At 36.6% G+C, this 21,680-nt stretch overlaps 1 protein-coding gene across 10 annotated transcripts in view; it reads left to right on the top strand.

Annotated features, from left to right (window-relative positions):
- Positions 1-21,680, top strand: part of GDPD4 (glycerophosphodiester phosphodiesterase domain containing 4) — a 191,102-nt gene that overhangs the window by 105,563 nt on the left and 63,859 nt on the right. For all 10 annotated transcript variants that reach the window (XR_006208000.1, XR_006207999.1, XM_042957376.1 and 7 more), the window contains one exon: positions 18,240-18,387. Coding sequence is in view for 8 of the 10 variants with exons in the window: in XM_042957376.1 (XP_042813310.1) it covers positions 18,240-18,387 (148 nt within the window). In the remaining 2 variants the exon portion in view is untranslated. The remainder of the gene's footprint in view (positions 1-18,239; positions 18,388-21,680) is intronic.

Below are 21,680 nucleotides of genomic sequence, written 5' to 3' on the forward strand. Positions count from 1 at the left end.
GGGTTTTCCATAGACAGTATCGTGTCATCTGCAAAGAGTGAAAGGTTGACCTCTCCTGGCTGATTTGGATGCCTTTTATTTCTTTGTGTTTTCTGATTGCTGAGGCTAAGACTTCCAATACTATGTTGAATAACAGTGGCAAGAGTGGACATCCCTGTCTTGTTCCTTACCTTAGGAGGAAAGCTCTCAGTTTTTCCCCATTGAGGATGATATTAGCGTGGGTCTTTCATACGAATGGCTTTTATGATCTCGAGGTATGATCCTTCTACCCTACTTTCCTGAGGGTTTTTATCAAGAAAGGATGCTGTATTTTGTCAAATGCTTTCTCTGTATCTATTGAGAGGATCATGTGGTCCTTGTCCTTTCTTTTATTGATGTGATGAATCACATTGATTATTTTGTGGATATTGAACCAGCCCTGCATCCCAGGTATAAATCTCACTTGGTCATGGTGAATAATTTTTTAATGTACTATTGGATCTGGTTGGCTAATGTCTTATTGAGGATTTTTACATCTATGTTTATCAGGGAAATTGGTCTATAGTTCTCCTTTTTAGTGGTTTACTGGTTTTCGAATCAAGATAATGCTGGATGCATAGAAAGAGTTTGGAAGTTTTCCTTCCATTTCTGTTTTTTGGGACAGCTTCAAGAGAATAGGTGTTAATTCTTCCTTAAATGTTTGGTAGAATTTCTCTGGAAAGCCATCTGGCCCTGGACTCTTGTTTTTTGGGATATTTTTGATTACAAATTAGATTTCTTTACTGGTTATGGGTCTGTTCATATTTTCTATTTGTTCCTGTTTCAGTTTTGGTAGTTTATATGTTTCTAGGAATTTGTCCATTTCTTCCAGATTGCCCATTTTATTGGCGTATAATTGCTTACAATATTCTGATATTATTGTTTGTATTTCTGCTGTGTTGGTTGTGATCTCTCCTCTTTCATTCTTGATTTTATTTATTTGGATCCTTTCCCCTTTTCTTTTTGATCAAAGTGGCTAGTGGTTTATCAATTTTTTTAATGCTTTCAAAGAACCAGCTTCTGGTTTCATTGATCTGTTCTACTGTTTCTTTTGGTTGATAGCATTGATTTCTGCTCAGTCTTTATTATTTCCTGTCTTCTGCTGCCTTTGGGTTTTATTTGCTGTCCCTTTTCCAACTCTTTAACGTGTAAGGTTAGGTTGTGTATCTGAGACCTTTCTTCCATCTTTAGGAAGGCCTGGATTGCTATATACTTCCCTCTTATGACCACCGTTGCTGTGTCCCAGAGATTTGGGCTGTGGTGTTATCATTTTCATTGGCTTCCATGTACTTTTTAATTCCTCTTTAACTTCTTGGTTCGCCCATTCATTCTTCAGTAGGATATTCTTTAGTCTCCAAGTATTTTTTATCTTTCCAAATTGTTTCTTTTGGTTGATTTCAGGTTTCATGGTGTTGTGGTCTGAAAACATGCACGGTATAATCTCGATCTTTTTGTACTTGTTGAGGGCTGATTTGTGTCCCAGTATGTGATCTATTCTGGATAACATTCCATGTGCACTGGAGAAGAATGTATATTCTGTTGCTTTAGGATGAAATGTTCTGAATATATCTGGTAAGTCCATCAGGTCAGTGTGTCATTCAAAGCCATTGTTTCCTTGTTGACTTTCTGTTTAGATGATCTGTCCATTGTTGCAAGTGGGGTGTTGAAGTCCCATACTATTATGGTAGTATTATCAATGAGTTTCTTTATGTTGTGGTTCATTGATTTATATATTCCACATTTGGAGTATAAATGTTTACAACTGTTAGGTCTTCTTAGTGGATAGATCCCTTAATTATGATATAATGCCCTTCTTCATCTCTTATTAGTCTTTATTTTAAAGTCTACATTGTCTGGGGCGCCTGGGTGCTCAGTTGGTTAAGCGTCTGACTTCGGCTCAGGTCATGATCTCACGGTTCGTGAGTTCGAGCCCCGCGTTGGGCTCTGTGTTGACAGCTCAGAGCCTGGAGCCTGTTTCAGATTCTGTGTCTCCCTCTCTCTCTCTGACCCTCCCCCATTCATGCTCTGTCTCTCTCTGTCTCAAAAGTAAATAAACGTTAAAAAATAAATAAATAAAGTTTACATTGTCTAATATAAGTATGGCTACTCCAGCTTTCTTTTGTTGACCATTAGCATGATAAATGGTTCTCCATCCCCTTACTTTCAATATGAAGGTGTCTGTAGGTCTAAAGTGGGTCTCTTATAAACAGCATATAGATGGATCTTGTTTTCTTATCCATTCTGCTACCCTATGTCTTTTGTTTGGAGGATTGAGTCCATTGACATTTAGAGTGAGTACTGAAAGATATGTATTGCCATTATGTTTCTTATAGAGTTGGAAGTTTCTGGTGGTGTTCTCTGGTCCTTTCTAGTCTTTGTTGCTTTTGGTCTCTCTCTCTCTCTTTTTTTTTTCATCTTTTTTCCCCTCAGAGAGTCCCCCTTAAAATTTCTTGCAGGGCTGGTTTAGTGGTCACAAACTCCTTTAATTTTTGTTTGGGAAATTTTTAATCTCTCCCATTTTGAATGATAGTCTTGCTGGATAAAGAATTCTTGACTGCATATTTTTCTGATCCAGCACATTGAATATATCCTGCCACTCCTTTCTGGCCTGCCAAGCTTCTGTGGATAGGTCTGCTGCAAACCTGATCTGTCTTCCCTTCTAGGATAAGGACTTTTTTTTTCCTTGCTGCTTTCATGATTCTTTCCTTGCCTGAGTATTTTGTGATTTTGACTATGATATGCCTTATTGATGGTTGGTTTTTGTTGAATCTAATGGGAGTCCTCTGTGCTTCCTGGATTTTGTTGTCTTTGTCTTTACCCAGGTCAGGAAAGTTTTCTGCTATGATTTGCTCACATAACACTTCTACCCCTTTTACTCTCTCTTCATCTTCTGGGACTCCTATGATTCTGATGTTCCTTTTTAATGAGTCACTGGTTTCTCTAATTCTTAAATCGTGCTCTTTTGCCTTATTTTCCTCCCTTTTTCTTGCTTCATTATTCTCCACAAATTTGTCCTCTGTATCACTGATTCGCTGCTCTGCCTCATCCATCTTTGCCACTGTGGCAGCCATTTGAGATTGCAGCTCAGTTGTAGCATTTTTTAAAATTTCATCCTGACTAGCTTTTACTTCTTTTGTCTCTGCAGAGAGGGATTCTAGTCTATTTTCAGACCCCAGCTAGTATTCTTATTACAATAATTCTAAATTCCGGTTCAGACATCTTGCTTATATCTGTGTTAAGTCCCTGGCTGTCGTTTCTTCCTGCTGTTTCTTTTGGGGTAAATTCCTTCATTTCATCATTTTCAGGGGAGAAAAGGAGTTCATAAGGTAAAAAAAATTAAAATTAAAAAAATTAAAAACAGCACACACACACACACACACACACACACACACACACAAATCATATAAATGATGCCAGATCCTAGGTGTGTTTTAGTCTGGTTGTTCAAAGGAGCTTGATAGATTAGAGGAAAGGGGGAAGAAAAAAAAGAAAAATGTTTGAAAATTTGAAAAAATGAATTGAGTGAAGTAGAATAAAATGAAATGATGGAAGTAAAATAGAATTTGAGAAATTTACAAAAAAGTAAAAAATATAGTAGAAAAAAATAAAAATATTTTTAATAAAAATTGAAAGTAAAAATAATTTTTTGTCTTTCTGTATTCAAGAAAAGAAAAGAAATGAAAAAGAGAGAAAAAAGAAAATTGAATAGATGGACCAGCAAACAGACCAAAATATGATTGAAATTACATCATTTTCTTTAGAAGTCAGACTGTGAATCAATTTATAGTCTGTAAACTAAGCAGGTGGAGAGACTTGTGTTCCTGAAGAGCTATGTTGGCCCAGTTGGGCGGGGCTCAGTAGTGTAATGGCTCCATTCTCCACTAGATGGCACTGCTTAGCTTACTGGGGTGGATTGTTGTGGTGCTTGATAGGTGTGTATGCGCATGTGTGGGAGGGGTGAAAATGGCTTCACCCAGCTACCCAGTCTCTAGTATCGAAACTCTTTTCTCCCAGATCAGCAATCATGCACCTGTCCTTTGTCTCTGGCTTCTGTCCACTCCCCACTTTTATACTGTCCATGACCAAGCCATCAGGTTGCCAGGCAGCACCTCCCTCCTGAGTTTTATCTCAGATGCAGCTGTTTCCCAACCCTTCACTTCTGAGGGACTGCGGCTTTGTCCCACTCAGACTTTCTGGGAGAGGGTCTCACTGGGCATTGGCTGGGTGCCGGCTGCACCCAGGAACGTTCGCAGGACCATGCTGCTGCCAATGCCCAGAGACTGTGGCTTGGTGCCAGCCTGCCCCAGAAAAAGTTCACACGGTCGTGTAGCAACAGTATTTTAGGAATTATGGAAAAACATAACACACATCTGGCACCAGGGTTCACCCTTAGCGACTTTGTTCCAGCACCAGTGAATGTGGTTGTTCTCCAAGGTCTGCTGGTACCTTTGCTGGTGGGGGTTCTGCACAGCCTCTACCAAATGTTCTCCCTTCAGGAGAACTGCCTATTCCCATGTGGCCCAAGAAGCAACCAGACTTCACTCTGCTCCTGGGGATTTGCCCTTCCCACCAGAGCACTGCCAGGTATCAAGCTACGGAGTTTCAGACTCTGTGCTCCCCCTGTTTATAGAGTCTTAGTGGAATTTAAACCCTCTCCTTTCTCCTTTTTCCCTTTTTAGTTCAGTCCCTGTGGCTGTTTCCACTTTTCCACCTTCTCTCCAGCTGCTTTTGGGGGGGGGGGTGCTTTTCCATATCCTCCCCCCTCCCCACCTTCTCCATTTTCTCTCTGCAAGCAAAAACAGCTCCCTGCCCTCCCCAGCTTCTCTCTCCCCAAGTTCACCTCTCCACTCCGTGTACCTGCTGAGTTCTGTGGTTCAGGTTGTGCATATTGTTGTGTTAATCCTCAAATCAGTTTTCTGGTGTACAGGATCTGGCAGTATTTCATGGACACGAGATGCAAAAAAAACCCTTCCATGCTGTTCCACCATCTTGGCTTCTCCCGAGAGAGAGAATCTTAAGCAGGCTCCATGCCCAGGACCGAGTCCACCATGGGGCTCAATCTCACAACCATGAGATCATGACCTGAGCTGAAATCAGCTAACCGACTGAGCCACCCAGGTGCCCCTCCTAATCATAATTTAGATTGATGTAGTAGTTAAAAAAATAATTATAATAGCTTCCATTTATTGAGCCTTTATTATGTGTCAAGTTCTGTGGTTGTTAGACCATAGGCTCTTTTTCAAATCCTGGCCTACCCACCAGCTACACACACATATGACTTTGGACAGATTTCTAATCATCCATTTTCTCATTTGTAAATAAGAATAGCAATAACTGGGCTGCTTGGGTGGCTCAGCTGGTTGTGTCCAACTTTGGCTCAGGTCATGATTTTGCAGTTCATGAGTTGGAGCCCTGCATCAAGCTCTGTGCTGACAGCTCTGAATAGCAATAACCTAAAGAAAAAAATAATAATACCCTGATGGACTGGTTTAATGATTAGAGGAAATTATTCTTCATATTATGCACATGCAAAATGCTAGGCAAATGTAAGAACACAATTAAGTGTTAGCTGCTTCTTTTACCATCACCATCCTTACCTGCCATGCCCTGGAAATTATCATCATCCCCATTTTGCAAATGAGGAAACTTGCCCCCAAAGAGGCAAAGTTCAGGCAGGCTATGTAATTCACCAAAATTAATGTACTTGATCAGTAGGGGACCAAACTGAGATTTAAATATAGGTCTCACAGACTCCAGAGTTCTTTCACCCTAGGGCTTTAAAGTTATTCCTTGGCTATAGTTATGTGGGCATAATTTCAAATGGCATCAGATTTGAGAGGAATCGTACCCTGAGTCTTGTTACAAAGTGAAGCAGTTTAATTTAGCTCAACAAATATTTCCTGAGTAATAATATGTACCAGTGCACCATGCTAGTTTTATGGGAAAAGTCAGAAGGCACCATCCTTTTCTGTAAGGAAACCATATATTATAGTAAAGACAATAAGGGTTTTTCCATGTAGCTGTACTGCAAAGGTGATTGTGATAAATTCATGAGTTGTACATTATTCCAAGTAATTCTCCTCAAGGACCACTGCATTTTAAGAAATTAAGTAGTTGTACCTTCACTTATTTGTGTAGTGTTTATGACAAGGATATTTGTAATTACAGTCACATTTCTAATACATTCTCTGTGATTATGCTCACTTCGTACTCTGACCACTGTCACAAGACATTGTGACCTTGCCACTTAGACTAAGAATGCTTTAAATATATTATTTTAATAAAAATTATATGAATATAGAAATGCCCTCTGCTTTATTTCTGATGTGGAAATTTTATAGTGTTTTAAAATTTTAACTGTAAGTACTAATTTATTGAGGTGAAACCTGCATAACATAAAATTAACTATTTTAAAATGAACAGTTCAGTGGCATTTAGTGCATTCATCTCTAATTCAATACATTTTTTTTCTTTTTCTTTTTTTTTTTTTTTTGGACTTCAAGTTTTTATTTAAATTCTAGTTAGTTACCGTAGGGTAATATTGGTTTCAGGGGTAGAATTTAGTGATTCATCACTTACATACAACACCCAGTGCTTATCACGCCACATGCCCTCCTTAATACCCATCACCTATTTAGCCCATCCCTCCCTCTACCTCCTCCAGCAACCCTCCATTTGTTCTCTATAGTTAAGACTCTCTTATGGTTTGCTTCCTTCTCTTTTTTTCCTCCTTCCTCTATGCTTGTCTGTTTTGTTTCTTAAATTCCACATATGAGTTTGAAATCATATGGTCTTTGTCTTTCTCTGACTGACTTCACTCAGCATAATACTCTAGCTCCATCCACATTATTGCAGATAGCAAGATTTCATCCTTTTTGATAGTTGAGTAACATTCCATTGTACGTGTGTGTGTGTGTGTGTGTGTACCTATACATATGTATATGTATATATGACATCTTCTTTATCCATTCATCTGTTGTTGGGCACTTGGGCTCCTTCCATAGTTTGGCTGTTGTTGATAATACTGCTGTAAACATCAGGGTGCATTTACCCCTTTGAAGCTGTATTTTTGTATCCTTTGGGTAAATACCTAGTAGTGGAGTTACTGAATCATAGAGTTGTTCTATTTTTGACTTTTTGGGAAACCTCCATACTGTTTTCCAGAGTGGCTGCACCAGTTTGCATTCCCACCACCAGTTCAAAAGGGTTCCCCTCTCTCTGCATCCTCAACATCATCTGTTGTTTCTTGAGTTGTTAATTTTAGCCATTCTGACACATGTGAGGTGGTATCTCATTGTGGTTTTGATTTGTGTTTCTCTGATGATGAGTGATGTTGAGCATCTTCTCATGTGTCTGTTAGCCATCTGAATGTCTTCTTTGGAAAAATGTCTATTCATGTCTTATGCCCATTTCTTCACTGGATTACTTGTTTTTTGGGTGTTGAGTTGCTAAGTTTTTTATAGATTTTAGGTACTAATCCTTTATCACACATAATCACATTTTAAAAATCAGATTACATTTTGCTAGTAGAAATTCTTATTTTCCCTCTTTTCCTTGGTCGGTCTTGCCGGGAGTTAATGAATTTTATTAACCATTTCAAAACACCCAATTATGGCTTTGTTAGCACATTTACTTTCCCATTTCATTGATTTCTGTACTTTGTTCTTTTCTTCTTCTACTTACCTTAGTTTAATTTGCTCTTCTTTATTTTTTTTATTTATAGAAACTTTATGTTTGAGTTTTAGATATGACAACAGGAGCATAAGCCTTCTTATGAACATAATATAAAGGTGGAATTAGATTTGGAATTTAAAATAGTAATTATATTGTGGTGCGTAATTAATAAAAGCATACTTCAGTTTTTCAAATCTTAAAGCATAGAATAAATAGTATACATCTGCTCTCATAATTTACTTTTTTTAAACATTTCTTTTTTTATTGCATTATAACTGACACACAACATTACATTAGTTTCAGGTGTACAACATAGTGATGCCACAACTCTACACTTTATGCTATGCCTACCACAAGTGTAGCTACCATCTGTCACCATATAAGGCTCTTACAGTACCATTGGCTATATTCCCTATGCTGTATCTTTTATCCCTATGACTGTTATTCCCCCCTGGCAACCATTAGTTTGTTCTCTATATTTATGGGTCTGTTATTGCATTTGCTTATTTGTTTGGTTATTCATTTACTTTGTTTTTAAGACTCCACATATAATTGAAATCATATGGTATTTGTCCTTTTGTGTCTGACTTATTTCATTTAGCATAATACTTTCTAGGTCCATCTATGTTATCACAGATGGCAAGATCTCATTCTGTTTTATGGCTGAGTAATATTTCATTGTGTATAAATATACCACATCTTTATCCATTCATCTTTTGATGGACAGTTGAGCTGCTTCCATATCTTGGTTTTTGTAAATCTCCAATAAACGTAGGGGTGCATATATCTTTTTGAGATCATTTTTGTTCTTCTTGGGTAAATATCTAGTTGTGGAATTACTGGGTCTTATGGTATTTATATTTTTAATTTTTTGAGGAACACCCATCCTCTTTTCTACAGTGGCTGTACTAATTTACATTCCCACCAACAGTGCACAGGGGTTTCTTCACCAGCCCTTATTATTTCTTCCCTTTTTATTACCAGCCATTCTGACAGGCGTAAGGTGATATCTCATTGTGATTTTGATTTGCCCTTCTCTAATGATGAATGAGATTGAGCATCTTTTTGTATGTCTTCTTTGGAAAAATGTCTGTTCAGATTCTTTGTCAATTTTAAAAATCAGATTGCTTTTGGGTGTTAAGTTTATAAGATATTTGCAGGTTTTGATATTATCCCTTATTGGATATATCATTTGCAAATATCTTCTTCCATTCAGTAGGTTGCCTTATCATTTTGTTGATGGCTTCCTTTGCTGTGCAAAAGCTTTTCATTTTGATGTAATCCCAATAGTTAATTTTTGCTTTTTTTCCTCTTCTAAGGCTTGTTTTTTTCCTGTTTCTAAGGCCTAATGCCTATGATTTATTCTAACAGTTTTATGGTTTCAGGTCTCACATTTAGGCCTTTATTTCATTTTGTTTATTTTTGTGTAGGGTTTAGTAAGAAAATGGTTCACTTTATTTTTTTAATAAATTTTTTTAAACGTTTATTTTTTGAGAGACACAGAGTGTGAGTGGGGGAGTGGCAGAGAGAGAGGGAGTCACAGAATCTGAAGCAGGCTCCAGGCTCTTAGCTGTCAGCACAGAGACCAACCTGGGACTCAAACTCACAAACTACAAGATCACAGCCTGAGCTGAAGTCAGACACTTCACCAACTGAGCCATCCAGTATGTATATGTATATATATATACACACACATATATATATGTATGTATGTTTTGTGTGTGTGTGTGTGTGTGTGTGTGTGTGTGTGTGTGTGTGTGAGAGAGAGAGAGAGAGAGAGAGAGAGAGAGAGAGAGAGAGAGAATGGAAGCAGGTGAGGGGCAGAGAGTGAGGGAAGGAGAAAGAATTCCAAGTAGTTTCCCAGTGTGGAGCCTGATGCCGGGCTCAAACTCACGAACCCGTGAGTTCATGACCTGAGCTGAGATCAAGAGTCAGATGCTTAACCAACTGAGCCACCCAGGTGCTGCAGTGTTTATGTATATTTTATTTCCTCTTTGATTTCTTTGTTGATCCATTGGTTGTTTAGTAGCATGTTGTTTAGCCTCCATGTATTTGTGGTTTTTCCAGTTTGTTTTCTTATAATTGATTTCAAGTTTCATGCTGTTGTATTTGGAAAAGATGCTTAATGTGATTCCAGTCTTGCTAAAGTTATTGATACTTGTTTTGTGGACTAACATGATCTGTTCCGGAGAATGTTCCCTGTTGCAATTAAAAAAATATTCTGCTATTTGTGGATGGAATATTCTGTATATATCTGTTAGGTCTAATGTATCTTTCAAAGCCAGTGTTCCTTTGTTTATTTTCTGTCTGAGTGATCTATCCATTGATTTTAAGAGTAGTGTTAAAGTCTCCTACTATAATTGTGTTACTGTCATCTTCTCCCTTTATTACTGCTAATATTTGAATAGGTGCTAAGGTGTTGTGTGCATAGATACTTAGAGTTGTTATAGCCTCTTGTTGGATTAATTATCATCATGTAGTGCCCTTCTGTGTCTCTTGTTGTAGTCTGTGTTTTAAAGTCCATTTTGTCTGATATAAATATTGCTACACTGGCCTTTTTTTTCCCCTGCTTCCATTTGCATGGAATAAGTTTTTCCATCCTTTCACTTTCAGTCTATATGTGTCTTCAGGCCTGAACTGAGTCTCTTGTAGGCAGCATAAGATTGGTCTTATTTTTTCTAGCCATTCTGTCACTTTTTGTATTTTGATTGGAGCACTTAGTCTGCTTACATTTAAAGTAATTGTTGATATATATGTACTTATTACCATTTTACATTTGTTTCATGGTTGCTTTGTAGTTTTCTCTGTTCTTGTTTTCTTCCCTTGCTCTCTTCCCTGTGCATTGATGGCTTTCTTTGGTGGTATGCTTGGATTCCTTTCTCTAATTTTTGTGTATATATTACAGGTTTTTAATTTGTGGTTACCATTGAATTTATATATAACATCTTCAGTGCGTAGCAGTCTACATTAAGTTTATGGTCACTTAAGTTTGAGCACATTCTAAAAGCACTAATTTTTACTTCCCCTCCACATTTTATGCATATAATGTCATATTTTACATCTTTTTATTTTGTGTATCCTTTGACTAATTTTTATAGATATGATTAGTTTTACCGTTTTTGTGGTTTAACCTCTTTACTGGCTTTATAAGTGATTAATCTATGGTTGCTCTTAACTGTGAATTTTTTTCCTTTCATAATTTTCTAATTATAGCCTTTTCTTTTTACTTAAAGAATTCCCCTTAACTCTTTCTTACAAAGCTGCTTATAAAGCTGATTTAGTTGTGATGAACTCCTGTAACTTTAGTATATCTGAGAAACATTTTATCTCTCCTTTTTTATTGTTACTTTTTGCCATTTTACTAACTTGAGTTTAAATAAATAATTTCAAAAATAATTCCATTTTTAATATTTTGAAGAACGGTCATACTGGTTTCCAGAACAGCTATGCCAGCATTATACAAGGGTTCCAATTTCTCCACATCCTCCATATCAGTGTTTTCTGTTTTTTTGATGTAGCCTTCTTAATGGGTTGGTATTAGTTCCTCTTTATGTTTTTTCAAATTATTATTATATTTGTAAAATTTATTTAAATCCAAGGACATTGTAATGATGGTTTCAGGAGTAGAATTTAGTGATACATTACTTACATATAACACCCTGTGTTCATCCCAACAAGTGTCCTCTTTAATGCCTATCACCCATTTAGCCCATCCCCCTGCCCAATACCCCTCCAGCAACTCTCAGTTTGTTCTCTGTATTTAAGAGTCTCTTATGGTTTGCCTCCATCTCTGTTTTTATCTTATTTTTCCTTCCCTTCCCCCACGTTCATCTGTTTTGTTTCTTAAATTCCTCATGTGAGTGAAATAATATGATATTTATTTATCTTTCTCTGACTATTTCCTTTAGCACAATATATTCTTGTTCCATCCATGTTGCAAATGGCAAGATTTCATTCTTTTGATTGCCAAGTAGTATTCCATTGTCCATCGTGTATGTATGTATGTGTGTGTGTGTGTGTGTGTGTGTGTGTGTATACATACCATATCTTCTTTATTTATTCATCAGTTGATGGACATATGGGCTCTTTCCATACTTTGCCTATTGTTGATAGTGCTGCTCTAAATATTGGTATGCCTGTGCCCCTTTGAATAAGCATTTCTGTATCCTTTGGATAAAAATCTAGAGTTGTTAATTTTAGCCATTCTGACAGGAGTGAGGTGGTATCTCATTGTGGTTTTACATATCTCAGTGATTTGTGTTTCTCTGATGATGAGTGATATTGAGCATCTTTTCATGTGTCTGTTTGCCATCTGTATCTCTTCTTTGGAAATGGGTCTTTTCATGTCTTTTGCCCATTTCTTCACTGGATTATTTGTTTTTTTGGTGTTGAGTTTGATAAGTTCTTTACATATTTTGGCTTCTAACCCTTTATCTGATACATCATTTGCAACTACTTTCTCCCATTCTGTCAGTTACCTTTTATTTGTTGATTGTTTCCTTGGCTGTGCAGAAGCTTTTTATCTTGATGAGATTCCAGCAGTTAATTTTTGCTTTTATTTCCCTTGCCTCTGGAGATGTGCTGAGTAAGAAGTTGCTGAGGCCCAGGTCAAAGAGGTTTTTGCCTGATTTCTCCTTGAGGATTTTGATGGCTTCCTGTCTTACATTTAGGTCTTTCATCCATTTTGAGTTTATTTCTGTGTATGGTGTAAGAAAGTGGTCCAGGTTCATTCTTCTGCATTTTGCTGTCCAGTTTTCCCAACACCATTTGCTGAAGAGAGTGTCTTTTTCCACTGGATAGTCTTTCCTGCTTTGTTGAACATTAGTTGGCCATATATTTGTGGGTCCATTTCTAGGTTCTCTATTCTATTCCATTGATCTATTTGTTTGTTTTTGGACTAGTTAATATATACTGTCTTGATGATTACAGCTTTGTAATACAGCTTGAATTCCAGAATTGTGATGCCTCTAGCTTTGATTTTCTTTTTCAACATTACTTTGCCTATCCTGGATGTTTTCTGGTTCCATACAAATTTTAGAATTGTTTGTTCTAGCTCTGTGAAGAATGCTGGTGGCATTTTGATAGGGATTGCATTGAATGTGTAGATTGCTTTGGGCAGCATTGGCATTTTAACAATATTTTTCTTCTAATCCATGAGCATGGAATGTTTTTCCACTTCTTTGTGTCTTCTTCAATTTCTTTCATAAGCTTTCTATAGTTTTCAGCATACAGATCATTTACCTCTTTGGTTAGGTTTATTCCTAGTTATGTTATTATTATTATTATTTTTTTGCAATTGTAAATGGGATAGATTCCTTGATTTCTCTTTCTGTTGCTTCATTATTGGTATATAGAAATGCAACCGATTTCTGTACATTGATTTTATATCCTGTGACTTTGCTGAATTCATATATCAGCTCTAGTAGTTTTTTGGTGGAGTATTTTGGGTCTTCCACATAGAGTGCTATGTGACTTATTAAAAAGGAATGAAATTCAACTATAGGAGTCCCAGAAGATGAAGAGAAAGAAAAAGGGACCATTTATGTGACCAAATTATAGCTGAAAACTTTCTTAATCTGGGGAAGGACACAGACATCAAAATTCAAGAAGCACAGAGAACTCCCATTAGATTCAACAAAAGCTGACCATCACCAAGTCACCATAGTCAAATTCACAAAATACACAGACAAGGAAAGAATCCTGAAAGTAACAAGGGAAAAAAGTCCTTAACTTACAAGGGAAGATAGATCAGGTTTGCAGCATATCTGTCCACAGAAAGTTGGCAGGCCAAAAATGAGTGGCAAGATATATTCAATATGCTGAATGGGAAAAATATGCAGCCAAAAATTCTTTATCCAGCAAGGCTGTCATTCAAAATAGAAGGAGAGATAAAGAATTTCCCAGATAACAAAAACTAACAAGAGTTTGTGACCACTAAATCAGCCCTGCAAGATATCGTAAGGGGGACTCTGGAGAAAAATAAAAATAAAACAAAGAAGACCAAAAGTAACAAAGACTAGAAAGGACTAGAGAACATTATCAGAAACACCAACTCTACAGGCAACACAATATCTTTCTGTAATCACTCTAATTGTAAATGGCCTAAATGCTCCAATTAAAAGACATAGGGTTTCAGAATAGATAAAAAAAAACAAGACCCATCGATATGCTGTCTACAAGAGACTCATTTTAGACCTAAAGAGACCTGCAGATTGAAAGTGAGGGGATGGAGAACTGTCATGTTAATGGATGTCAAAAGATGGGGCACCTGGGTGGCTCAGTTGGTTTAGTGGCTGAAACTTGGTTTCAGCTCAGGTCAGGGTCTCATGTTTTATGAATTTGAGCCCCGCATCAGGCTCTGTGCTGATAGCATGGAACCTGCTTGGGATTCTGTCTCCCTCTGTACCCCTCTCCTGCTTGCTCTCTCTCTCTCTCAAAATAAATAAAAATAAACCTAAAAAAAAAAGAAAGCCAGAGTAGCTATACTTATGTCAGACAAACTAGATTTTAAGACAAAGATGAAGTGTAACAAGTGATGAAGGAGGGAATTATGTCATAATTAAGGGGTCTGTCCATCAAGAAGAGCTAACAATTGTAAATATTTATTCCCCCAACTTGAAAGAACCCAAATGTATACATCAATTAAGCATAAACATAAAGAAATTCATTGATAATAATCCCATAATAGTAAGGGACTTTAACACCCCATTTACAGTAATGGACAGATCATCTAAGCAAAAAATCAACAAGGAAATTATGGTTTTGAATGACACACGGGACCAAATGGACTTAACAGATATATTCATAACATTCCATCTTAAAGCAGTAGAATACACATTCTTTTCAAGTGCACATGGAACATTCTACAGAATAGATCACATACTAGGTCATAAATTAGCCCTCAAGAAGTACAAAAAGATTGATATCATACCAGGCATATTTTCAGAACACAATGCTATGAAACTTGAAATCAACCACAAGAAAAATTTGGAAAGACCAAGAATACTTCCAGATTAAAGAACATTCTAGTAAAGAATGAATGACTTGACCAAGAAATTAAAGAGGAAATTAAAAAGTACATGGAAGCCAATGGAAATGAAAACATTACAGTCCAAAACCTCTGGGATGCAGCAAAGGTAGTCATAAGAGGAAAGTATATACCAATCCAGGCCTTCCTAAAGAAGGAAGAAATGTCTCAAATATTCAACCTAACCTTACACCTAAAGAAGCCAGAAAAAGAACAGCAAATAAAGCCCAAAAGCAGCAGAAGAAAGGAAATAATAAAGATTAGAGAAGAAATTAATGATATCAAAAGAAAAAAACCAGAACAGATCAACAAAACCAGGAGCTGGTTCTTAGAAAGAATTAACAAAACTGATAAACCCCTAGCCAGATTTATCACAAAGAAAAGGAAAGGACCAAACTAAATAAAATCACAAATGAAAGAGGAGAGATCACAACCAGCATCTCAGAAATACAAAGGATAATAAGAGAATATTATGAACAACTTATACCAACAAATTGGGCAATCTGGCAGAAATGGACAAATTCCTAGAAACATATAAACTACCAAAACTGAAACAGGAAGAAATCTAAAATTTGAAAAGACCCATAACCAATAAAGAAATCCAGGGCCAGGTGGCTTTCCAGGAGTATTTACCAAACATTTAAAGAAGAGTTAATACTTATTCTTTTGAAGCTGTTCCAAAAAATAGAAACGGAAGGAAAAATTTCAAACACATTCTATGAGGCCAGCATTACCTTGATTCCAAAACCAAAGACCCCACTAAAAAGGAGAACTATAGACCAATTTTTCTGATAAAAATGGATGCAAAAAGTCTTAACAAGATACTACCAGACTGGATCCAATTATACATTCAAAGAATTATTGAGCATGATCAAGTGGGATTTATTCCTGGGATGCAGGGCTGGTTTAATATCCACAAATCAATCATTGTGAGTCATCACATTAATAAAAGAAAGGATAAGGACCACATGATCCACTCAATAGATGCAGAAAAAGCATTTGACAAAATACAGCATCCTTTCTTGATAAAAACCCTCAAGAAAGTAAGGATAGAAGGAACATACCTCAACATCATAAAGGCCATGTATGAAAGACCCACCACTATCACCCTCAATGGGGAAAAACTGAGAGCTTTCCCCCTAAGATCAGGAACACGACAGGGATATCCACTCTCACCACTGTTGTTCAAAATAGTGTTCGAAGTACTAGCCTAAGCAGTTAGACAACAAAAATAAAAGCATCAAAATTGTCAAGAAAGAAGTCGAACTTTCGCTCTTCACAGTTCTTTAAATGTTTGGTGGAATTCACCAGTGAATTCATTGGGTCTAGGACTTTATTTTGGGATATTTTTGGCTAATGATTCAGTCTCCTTACTCATTATAGATATATTCACATTTTTTCATTCTTCATGATTCAGTCTTGGTAGGTTCTGTGTTTTTAGGAATTTGTCCATTTCATCTATGTTACCAAATTTGTTGGGGGTAAAAAGTTCATAGTACTCTCTTATATATTTTTTTATTTCTATCAAATTGGTAGTAATATCCCTAGTTTCATTTCTGATTTCAGTACTTTGAGTCTTTTTTATTAGTTCATCTAACTGAATGTAATTTTGTTGATCTTATTCAAGGAAGTAACTTTTGGTTTCATTGATTTTTCCCTATAGGTTTTCTTTTCTCTAATTTACATCAGCTGTGATCTTTATTATTTTCTTCCTTTTGCTATGTTGGGTCAATTTGTTCTTTTTCTAATTCTCTGAGATATAAAGATAGGTTGTTGATTTAAGATTTTTTATTTTTTTTAATATAAGCATTTATAGTTATAAGTTTCTCCCTTGTACCGCTTTTGCTTCATCCTATGAATTTTGGTATCTTATGTTTTCATTTCCATTCATTTATAAGTATTTTCTAATTTCCCTTGTGATTTTTTGATGCATTGATTGTTTAAAAGTGTGTGGTATAATTTTTCATGAATGTGTAAATTTTCCAGTTTTGTGTTACAGACTTCTAGCTTCATCCGCTTGTGGTTGGAAAGGATAATTTGTATGGTATCTGTCTTTTTAAATGTATTGAGACTTAATCTGTGGCCTAACATATGACCTATCCTGCAAAATGTCCTATGTGCACTTGAGAATAATGTGTATGCTATTATTGTTAAGTATTCTGTATATGTCTGTATTCTGTATAGTTAGTTTCTTGTGTTAAGTCATCTATTTCCTTACTTATCTTCGATCTGGTTGTTCATTCCACTATTGAGAGTAGGGTATTGAAGTGTCCAATTATTACTGCAAATTGGTCTGTTTCTCCCTTCAGTTCTATCAGGTTTTGCTCTGTACCTTTTCTTGGCCTGTCATTTGGTGTGTAAATGTTTATAATTGTTATATTTTCTTACTGTATTGAACCTTTTATTAATATATAGTGTCTTTCCTTGTCTCTTACTACCTTTTTTGATATAAAGCCTATATTGTCTAATGTCAGTATAGCCACCTCTGCTGATTTGGGTTACTATTTGCACAGAATATCTTTTTTCTATTCTTTCATTTGCAATCTATCTGTATCTTTGGGTCTAAAATAGTTTCTTGAAGACAGCATATAGTTGGATCATATGTTTTTATTTATTCTGCCAATTTAGCTGACTTGATGGTAAATTATATTTAAAAAAATTAAAACAGTTCTTGAAGCCATTTACATGGTGTATTTTGTGAGAAATTTAAATCCCTGAAAATGACAACTTGACCAGAATTGCTAGGTATTCCAGTACTTATTTTCTTCTTTTCTCTATAAAGAATGCACAAGTATCTGCTGATATTTTGTGTATTGGGAAACATTTGGTTTCATTCCCTCTACTCAAGACTTGTAAAATTTTTTTACATTTGAAATTTAAATAATATTTAAATTTATTTCTTCAGTCCTTCATTTACCATTTATGAAGGCAGGTATTATGCTAAGTAATGGATATACAAAAATGAATAATACACAGTCTCTACTTTTAATTTGATTATAGTCAAGTAAAGAAGACTAATAGGAAAGCAGATAAATATAGTAGAGTGTGGTAAGTACTCTGATGAAAGTAAGTAGAGTTGCTATACAGTCATGTGCTGGAGCTGGTTTATGCCAGCTCATGGAAGCCAGTTATTAAATAGTTAGAAACTTTGCAAATCTGTTTTACCAGTGGTAGCTTGAAATTGACTATGGTAGGCGTATTTATACCATGGAAATTGGCAAATGCTACAAATAGTGCTTTCTCTTTTTTCCCTAGTTTTTCTTTTTTTTCCTTAGGATATCCAGTTTACTAATACACCATTGTTGGTATAGGAGCAGAGGTATTAAATCCAGTCCTTTACCTCATTGCAACATGAACCCATTCTGCGTAGCATGTCATAAGTTGCTACAGGACCAGCTGCTTCTAGTGTTTTAAGTAACAGCCTCTCACAAACATGGTGGCTGTTACCCTTTTAGATGAGGAAAGTGAGATTAAGTCTAGATTCAGACTAAATCACCTGTGGGTTCTGTTTTTATTCCAGAGATTATAAAGCAGCTAACATCAACATCAATTTATATATCGTCAATGAGCCTTGGCTCTACTCACTGGCCTGGTGCTCCAGGATTCACTCAGTGACCACAGACAACATTCAGACCCTGAGTCAGCTAAATCACCCTTACTTCTTCATGGTGAGCTGGTTGTCCAGATTGTTCTTCCAAGTCTGTTACAGTAGGAGTTTAAGTCCCTTACCCCACACCTACATTGTCCACTGTGCAGACACCTGGGGAGCTACTTAAAAGAAAGTTCTATGATATTGGAGATGAGGCATTCTCCCTTCTCTCACCCAGATCCTTCTGTGATTTGCAGGGAGAAATTAGTATTGTTATAATAATTGCTGTTTACCAAATCTTCACAGTGTGTTTTTCATGCAGTATGTAATTTGTTCCTCTGAGTTACTCACTTTCATTATCTCTATGAAGAAACAAGTTTTCAGATACTAAGATTCTTGGACATGGTTGCATGATGCAAGATTCAAAATGAGGTCTGACTCCAGAGTTTTGTTACTGTAGCCCCACCTTTCTAGATGCAGTGATAGTGACAGGGGCTGTAGGAAAAAACCTGTATGTCCTGAACAAAATCCTTCTGAAAAGGAGAACCATTGTCCAGCCACCTAGCTTAATTGCCCCTCCTAGCCCTGCTGCTGCTTATTGCCAGAGGTTTGGGGACCTGAATACTTGGGTTATAATCCCAGCTAAATCCTATCGCTTACTATCTGTGGAAACAGCCCTGGCTAACTAACCAGTTAACTGCTGCAGAGCTTGTTTTTCTTATCTGTGTAGAGTAGAGTGGAACACAATAGTGTATGAGAGAAAACAGCTTAATTTCTCTCCATTGACTCTTTAAACTGCTCTGTGAGGTAGGCTTTCCCTGCTCCTGAATGAAATCTTACTCCAGTCCCATAACTTTTCTAGTTACTCTTAGGTAATTTTTAAATTTTACTTTCAGTCACCAAAAAGACTCAATTCAGAATAAAAGTGTCCAGTTGAGAGTAAAAACCCAGACTCCAAGTTGCCTTGAAAGGTAAACCTTTAGGCATAGAAGCCTAACTGAGGAGAAGAATTATTTCATGTTGCCTTGTCCACCCCTCCAGCCTCACTAGCCCTTGTTTAGGGTCACAACCAGAAGAAAGGAGATCAGGGTCAAGGTCACAATCTCATGGAGCCGGACTGCATTGAGGCCTTCTGTTAGCTGTGTAAAATTACTGACACCTTATTTCTTGGTAGCTTGGGCAACTTTCTGGAGATGACCCTGAAGGAAACCTTGGATGGCAGGTCCCTTGGCATAGGTGAAGCCTTGCTACTTGTCTGTCCTTGTATAATTTTCCTTCATATGTGTACTATATGTTTTCTAACATTTTCTTTTAAAAAATTGATTACAAAGTAAATATGTTAATTATATGAAATTTAATCATTACAAAAATACATACATCAGAAAGCAACACCCCACTCCGTAATCCTATCCCCTAAGTCAGTAATGTTTCAGAGTTGTCCCTTTCCATATATTAAATGAAGTTTTATTAAATAAAGCTTTTTATTTTAATACTTGAATTAATACTATTTGAATTGATAATAAATTCATGTGATTCAAAATTCAAAAACTATAAAGTTTTCTTTTATGCCTTTCTCCTATGCCTGGCTTTTTTTAAAGGACCCATCACCTCTTTGTTCAGGAAAATCCAAATCTTGGCTCTACCACTTACTGTGTAAATTTGGAAATGTTAGTTAACCTGTCTGTGCCTCAGTTTATTTATTAGTAAATTAGGGATAATGATAGTACAACAGAAGTATTTTTATCCACCATAGTCTAGTCTGATCACTGGTCTGTTAATTGAAAAAGTTAAAGTGGGAAATCTATCTATCTATCTATCTATCTATCTATCTATCTATTTCACAGTCGATCAGCCTTTACTACTTAAAAACAGACAGCTAAAATGTAGTGCCTCAAACAAATATTTTTTTGTTATATCCTTTATGATAGCTCAATGGTCTTCTGGTCTGAGCCAGCTTGGTCTAGGATGGCCGCATTCTTATGTCTAGTGTCTTACCTGGGATGACTGATGTCTCTGTTCATGTTGTCAGTCATCCTCAAGGAGGCCAGCTTGAGCATGTTCACCTGGTGGCAGTGGATTCCCAGCTGCAAGAGAGGTCAAGCCCTAATGCACATGCAGTTTTCAGGGTTTTTTAGGTGTGATATTTGCTAATGTTCCATTGGCCAAAGAAAATTACATGGCCAAGTTTAGATTCAAGGTGGAATAGTGGAGAAATAGACTTCATTTCTTGATGGGGAGGAACAGGAAAATCACATTGCACACAGACCTGCATTTTGGGAGGAATGTTGTGGTCATATTTATAAACAATCTGTCACATACATACTTCACACATTTTATTTTAATTTAAAATATTCATTTACCTTGTAACAGAGAGTCAAGCTCTTTGAGGTTACTTTAGCTGATTGAATACTGTATTCACTTGCTTATTTAAACAACTGAATAAACCAGCTATGACCTCTAAGTTTTGTTTCTTTAAACAACAAAGTCATTGGGAGAAACAGTCTGAATGAGGGATTTACCCAGATTTTCATAATCCTTTTACCCTAGTCTCTCACAGTGTTTCACTCACACCTCATTCAGTTGCAGTTTATTTTTTAATGACCTGTTCTTTCTTCATTGAGATTTTCAAAGCATTGGCTTAGTTTTCTTAAAAATGACATACTTCTTTTTCACTTAGATTTAAGTGGCATTTAATTACACTGCACAGTTACAACAAGTACAACTGTTCTAAGCCATTTAAGGAGAAAGAACGACTGATTCTTTTTAAGGATTTTTTTAAAGTTTATTTATTTTGAGAGGGAGAGGGAGAGAGAGAGAGAGAGAGAGACAGACAGACAGACAGACAGACAACAGCAGGGGAGGGACAGAGAGAGAGAATCCCAAACAGGCTCCAAGCTGTCAGCAGAGCCAGACACAGGACTCGATCCCATGAACTGGGAGATCGTGACCTGAGCCAAAATCAAGAGTTGGACACTTAACCAACTGAGCCACTCAGGCGCCCCAAGAATGACTGATTCTTAGTAAATGGACAGCTCACCTGGTGGGCATTCTGTAGCAGGCCAAGCTATCAGTCACTGTTTCCCAGAGGGGATTAAGAGCCTGGGTTTAGTGGAAGTTGGTTAAATGTTTTCTACTGTACCTGCTTAGTGGGCTGTGGTGAGGATGAAGTGTGAAAACACCTTTAAAGTGCTTCGAATACTTCCTTAGCTCTATGATGCTAATTAATTAATTGTTAGTTGTTGTCATCATGACCATTAGTGTTACTGTCATTATTAATGTTAGTATTCACTCCACAGAAAGACCCTGGGATAAGGTGAGGAATGGCTCAAGAAAAAAAAGTCCCAGACCCAACGGAGAGGGAACAATGGAGTT

This window comes from Panthera tigris, chromosome D1 (assembly GCF_018350195.1).
Source record: "Panthera tigris isolate Pti1 chromosome D1, P.tigris_Pti1_mat1.1, whole genome shotgun sequence".
Lineage (NCBI taxonomy): Eukaryota > Metazoa > Chordata > Mammalia > Carnivora > Felidae > Panthera > Panthera tigris.